This window comes from Sorex fumeus, unplaced genomic scaffold (genome assembly GCF_029834395.1).
Source record: "Sorex fumeus unplaced genomic scaffold, SorFum_2.1 ptg000002l, whole genome shotgun sequence".
In the NCBI taxonomy this organism is placed as follows: Eukaryota; Metazoa; Chordata; class Mammalia; order Eulipotyphla; family Soricidae; genus Sorex; species Sorex fumeus.
In genome coordinates, this window is record NW_026606059.1 from 57,591,722 (window position 1) to 57,598,241 (window position 6,520).

At 42.9% G+C, this 6,520-nt stretch overlaps 1 protein-coding gene across 1 annotated transcript in view; it reads left to right on the forward strand.

Moving 5' to 3' along the window:
• FBXO32 (F-box protein 32) overlaps nt 1–5,967 on the forward strand; it is a 46,490-nt gene extending 40,523 nt beyond the window's left edge. Inside the window, exon 9 of the mRNA XM_056107242.1 lies at nt 184–5,967. Coding sequence (XP_055963217.1) covers nt 184–273 — 90 coding nt within the window. The 3' untranslated portion in view covers nt 274–5,967. The remainder of the gene's footprint in view (nt 1–183) is intronic.
• Nucleotides 5,968–6,520: the final 553 nt, after the last annotated feature.

The following is a 6,520-nucleotide window of genomic DNA, read 5'->3' on the forward strand; positions in this document are numbered from 1 at the left end:
TCACCCTCCCTTCCTCCCATCTCTCTGAGCACAGATGCATACAAACACTGCTCTCTGGATCTTTCCAGAACATAGGCATTCTTGACCCGGGACTCTTCTCTTGAGGGTGGACAGTTCCTGTGATGCTGTCAGCCTACACGCTGGTTCTCAGAGCTGTCGTCTAACTGTGGCTTTCCTTTGCAGGGCACTGACCACCCCTGCACAGCCAATAACCCAGAGAGCTGCTCCGTCTCCCTTTCACCCCAGGACTTTATCAACCTGTTCAAGTTCTGAATCCAGCGCATGACAGCACTGCGGAAGGGATCCCCCTACTGATTGGAGGGCTGGGAAGACAGCATTTGGACTCTGCATTTGTAAATAGTGTACATTTTCGACATTGGCTCAAAACTTCTGAGATAAGTCATTGAGAGGACTTTGGAGGGGAGACGTGCATTTGCTGGCTGGGAACTTTACAAATCTGGACTTTCTGTTAGGATTGGTATGGAACGGCAGAAACTCTGTCAATAAACTCTGCTAACCATATTGCCAGCAAGACCGGAAGGGTAAGGATTCTGTCTCCTCGGTGAAATGCTCTTGCTCTTCCCTGAAAGGTCTTCCTAATTCCCTAGAGATGTGGAAGCAAAAGGGCAAAACTCAAAAACACAAGGACTTGGCATGTGGCCCAGCAGTTAAGCACTTGCCCTGCGTGTGGGAGGCCCTGGGTTTGATTCCAGGCACTATCCAAAAAACCACTCGAAAACAAACTAGAATGCTCTTTGTTTATAATGTGAAATTGTGTTGAAAGAAGCGGGGAGGGGATGGAGAAGACCTACCTATGTGACATCCCTGGGCTTTTGATTTTGATTTTGGGGGTTTGTTTTGAAAAAACAGAGGAACCACCGCTATCTTGAACCCACAAGGGGCTGGCTGGGGCCTAACCTTATGAAACCGTCGCACAATAGTCTACCTCGGAAAGAAGACCACGCTCTCTGCTCTCTCTGACAAAGCGCTTTGACCACCAGGCAGTGTCTGCTTTACTTGTTTTTTTCTTTCATCACGTAGAAAATGATTTTAAATATGAAGAGAAGGGCCAGGGATGTGTCTTCGTGGTAAACAGATGCCTGGCATAGGTTAGAAGCCCTGCAACCATGAAAGAATCACGTCCAAGGGGGAAAAGATTTAGAATGCAATTATCCTCCTGTCACAGATCTCCTCTTCAGCCCCTCTCCCCTTTATCAGTCCCTTGATTCTGCAGTGGCCCCAGAACACCCTAGGCCCTTTTTTATTAACCTTGCAGTTGGTTCAGAGCAACAAAAGGCTAATCAAAAGCAGTCCCCCAAGAAGGCCTGCTAGGGGAAGGAGAATCAAGACAGCCCCTTGCTGTGAAGAATTTCTTATTCCAATTTAACTTCTTAACTTGTCTGAGCGTCCCTGGGTATCTTTATGGATAAGCATATCTCTGGACGGGAGTCTGGAGCCAGACTGCTGATAGTAGCTTGTAAGTCAGGTTTTAACATTATCAGTTCAACCACGTTCCCGGCCATTTCCCCTCTTGGCTGGTGCCGAGCTGAAGGGCTCGCTTTCCTTGACATTCAGCATCATCATGGAGTCAACCTGACCGAGGGCTATTTGCAGGGCGGATGACCACATTAAAGCATATCAGCCAAGCAGGGAAGTGAGGTTCCCTCAGTTCTCCCTAAACTTGCCTCCTGCCTCCCCACCCCCCAGGGGATACTGCCAGGCAGATCTCAGCAGGCCACCATGTAAAAGAAAGAACATCTTAGCCCTTAACTGGGTTCCTTGTCAAAGATTCCAGGGAAGGGGGGTGGGGGGCATGTGTGTTTTTTACGTTTTTTTTTTAATAGAACTTGGCTTTTCTATAGCAGTGTACATATATATATACATATATATATGATTATTTTTGAAGTTGTGTTTGCTTTTGTGGGGCTTTTGGTTTGGGGGTTCTTTACAAATACATTCACCACCCTGCATGCCCTTGGCGCATAAGGTGAGTAGAAATAGCAACCACAGTCTCAGGTGTGTTGATGCACAGCATAACCTGAGAGGTTGAACCCTAGTATCTGGGGTGTTGGGATGGATGGTGGAGCCTAGATGGGAGCGAGCAAAGGACTGACTAGTGAGCCTGGGCCACCTCCATCCTTCATCCTGAACAACTCAAGTCAAAGCTTTCAAAAGAGAAGTCAGCTGCTCTGTAATCCTCACTTGGCAAAGCCCATGCCTACACTGAGGTTTCTTTATTCTGTAGTTATCTCTTCTAAGAAGCAATTAAATTGAATTTCAGTTCTCCCTCCTGCAAAAATTTAAATAAGATCTTATTGAGGAACATTCAGTTTTGGAGGGCTATAGACCACTGTAAAATCTAAGGTAATATATAAGGGACTTTGTTGTTGTTCTCCCTTTTCCACACCAACATCAGAGTTAAGGTCCCATTGAAAATGCTCCAGTTTTAGGGCCAGCAAAATAGTTAAGAGGTTAACTTGACTTGAATGTGGCTTCTTTGACTGCAACCCTGGTTCAGTCTCTAGTATCACATATGGTCTCCACGGCACCTTCAGGAGTAATCTCTGAGCACAGAACCATGAGTAAGCCCTGAACACAGCTGAGTATTGTCCCCAAAATAGATAAGAAAAAATGTGGGGCCAAGACCATGGAATGAAAGGGCTGATTCTTCCACAATTCAAACAGGTTCCCAAATGTCTCTGCTTTTGGAAAGAAGAGGCATGGAGCTGGGTTTGTTGGGTTTGGAAACGTTGACTCTAGAAATTCTAGGTTTAGGGGTTCATGGCCTTCCACATAAATCCACCAATTTGTGACTTTTTTCCCAATTTGTGATCATCAAGGAGATGGAAATTCCTTGGCTGGCCCAGAAGTGTTGCTGAACATTACTCATTTAGAACCATCTACTATGATTCTCAGATCAGCCCCAGAAGCAAGGTGCTATGCCCCTATCCCGAGTGATAGATTACTGTTCTCCAGAATGTTCATCTCCAGAATGTTTTCCCCCATCTCCTATTGGAGTTGGACACAACAAAAAGCAAGGAGAAATTTCAAGGGAAAGATGCAACCTATATTTGTGGTTCTCTTTCATAAGAAGAAGGGTTTAAGGAAGTCTCGGCAGGTGGAGAGGGAAAGGGAAAGGACTGGAAGTGGAGAGTGATGCTGTGATTTGCATAAGGGCTGGGGAGTGGGAGGGACATAGCGGGCACAGAGCACATCAGCACCACATGGGAGCTAAAAGGAGGGCCTAGAAACTCACGTATAAATATTTTTAAGTTTTTGGAGCCAGAAAGGTAGTACAGGGACTTAAGACCTTCCCTTCTGTGCTTCCGATCCAGTTCAATCTCTGACACCACATCCAGCCCCCTAAGTCTGCTAGGGGATCACTCCTATGCACAGAGCAAGGAATAGCCCTTTTTTGTGCCACAAAAAAAGAAGATTGTAGTTTCTGGGCATAATCACCTATAAGTTTTCTGTTGCCTAATTTTCCTAGGACCAATTGACCTTTAAAAAAAAATACCTCTATTAAAAGCCAGAAGAGATGTGACAATAGAAATTGCTGGAATAAACAAAATTTTCTTCTCTATTTGCTATATCCACCCATCACCATCCCAACTTTATAAAATAGAGTTCAAAATTAATGTCAGAAGTCAGATTTTTAGAGAAGACTAGAGTTTGGTCCAGGGAAATATGAGCAAATCCACAGGGCTATTCCAGTTTGGTGCAAATCAAAGGTGTGTGAGCAGTCACTGTAGTCTCTGAGCATTAGGCACGGCAGGTAGGCAAAGAATTGTGCTGTTTCATAGTGCTCATTGATACCAAGCTCCAGGAGAAAGCCTGAGGACATTGGAAACCACAGTGCATTAGGACTCAGTGCTTTGACTCTGAGCAGATAATTGGTCAACAGAAGGGAGAAGAGCAAATGCTATTAGATAAAAGCCTCCCCAGGGTAACAGGTGAGCGGACATTTGTCTAATGATGATCAACTTTATATTGAAATGGTTCAGGAGAGGCATTTTTCAGAAGCCGGTTTGATTTGCAAGGGTGAAGTAATGGGGGTGTTGCGTTATGAGCACAGTTCTCATCTTTGTGGATTCAAATACAGTTTCCCCTGAGAAACTTACAATTAACAGAGGCTCTTTGTTTCTGCTCTCTGTTTGGGGGAGAAAAGAGACCACCTGGAATTCCATTTGTCTAAGCAAGTGGTATGATTTACAGGGAGGTCAGGTCAACATGTTCAGCAGTGCGTCATTCTTAGCTTCAATATACTGTTTACCATAACATACGCACCTGAGTTTATGTTTTTCTGCCAGGCTGTAGGGCTATGTTTTGCTATGCAAACACCCTTTTATAAACTTGTAAAACTGTAATTCCGTATGAATTTTTTAAACTAAGCTCTATCATCTTTTCTTATGTGGACATGTGTATGTGTGTGCTTTCAACTCTCCGAGTCTGTGAACTATCCCGTCTGGCTGAATGCTGGCCTAAACCTCTATTCATGTTTAGAGGCCTCAGTAGTGGCCTCTTCATCTCTATGCAGAGATAAAGCTCTTTGACGTGTCATCATCAATAAAGCCCTTGATGTCTTCAACATTCAAGATTATGATTCCTTTAAAGTTTGTTTAGGTGCCTTCTTCCCCATTTTGTTAAGGAAGAAAAAGTCACCCCAGTTTTCCAGGAGGTAACTCCTATCCCTGACTTGGATGTGGGAAGGGATGTGAAACCTGGTGTTTTGAAACCTTTCTTCAAAACAAAGGAATAGGTTCAGAATATTTAGGGAACATCCTTCAATGCAGACTTGAGCATACACCCAGGGTTTCCTGGGTCTTTTCCCTATGCCCTCCTACCCACCCCCACCCCATCAACCCCCGTGCCAGTGCTTGGCTGGAGACAGAGCCCAGTTGATTCTTCTCAAGACCTTCACTGTGAAGGCAAGTGTGTTGGATCCATGTTGGGCTTCGGGCTATTCTTCCCTCAAAATTTTTCATCCCTGATCTTTCTGGAAAAGTTAAGGAGCTACGTAACCTTTGTATAGACCTCTGCGTATTGGGGGTGTAGCATTCTAGTGTGAGCAGCCTACAGCGTTTTTCTTTGACAAATTTATTCCTCTTCCCCCAGGTACTTCCATTTTACTTAGTCAGTGGCCCTTCTGAAGTGGATTAGAGCCAAGAAGTCTGCTTGTTTTCTAGAAACTGAGGTTCTGAGGGTGACCTTGGAGGGCTCTTTCTCTCTGCTTACCCTAAAAGGTATATTTAAGCCATCCTCTTCTCTTCCTCCAGTACCTGTTGGGAGATCCAGCAAGCCTCTGGAAAAGTTTGATCTCTGTTAAACTTAATTTTCACTAAGCAAAGGGGGATTGTTGTTTCATGAGGCAGCAAGGAGCAAAGGACCATAATATCTGTGACTTTGTCTCCTGGACAATTTTCAAAGTGTTCTTGAACTCTGCCAACAGGGAAATCTTCCTGAAAAATCTTTTGAAATTTAGACCCTATTCCATTTGGCCAAAAATGGAATAGCTGCTCTAAACACTTATCTCCATATGCTGCATTCTTTCTGGAGGCTGAACAGCAATTTTTCAATCTTCAGGTATAGAAATACTGAACTATACACAATCCTTTTAAAAGGAGTTCAAATCATTGTCCACTCTTGAGAAATCTTGGCAGCATCTTCATTCTTCCAAGTGTGAATCCACCCCAGCTAAAGAAAGGTGTGTATTAGAGTCCACATCCAAAATTTAGAAGGGTTCATTTTGAATGAAAAATAGTATAGGGGTCAAACATGTAACTAGAAGTTTAAACCAATTACGTTCAGAGGTATTTAGTATTGTGTGAGCTGAGTTCTGTATAAATTATTTACATACTTTTCTTGCATGATGATATGATTTTTATAGTTGTTTGTACCAGACAGTGGCATATTTTTGTAAAATTTTTGACACCAAATTGCAATAAATGTTTTTCCATTATTGACATACCTTTTGGAGTGTGTCAATTCAAGTTGACATTTTATCAAACGAGTATGTTTTCCTTTTGCCTAATGAAACTTGCACCCCTGGAAACTTGTTATCATTGTGGTAGAATTTCTAGAAATACACATAAAAAATAAGCTTGGTGATGAGCACGAACCCAAATCAATAATACAGCTTGCAGTTTAAACATAGTGTTTCAACTCAATGAAGAAATATCTTAATGATGTTTTTTAGTGATACAGGAATAAATAAACTGGTTAAGTCAATATTTATTGACAGGCATTTGTTGAACAGTGCTGCTTTGCAAGGCACTGGGAAGAAGATGGTGAACAAGACATATTTAATAGAACTTACAGACAGTTGAGAAAGGCAAAAAGTAGAGAAAAAAATATTTGTAGTAAGTCTATAAAGGAAAGGCAGGATTATATGGGAGGGTTGCTAATGATAGCCTGGGCAGAAATGTTGAGACTAAGTGCTAATCAGTGAAGATACCAGCAGAATACATGTTTGCACATTCCAGAAAGAGGAGATGGCATATACAAAGTTCCTACCACAGAT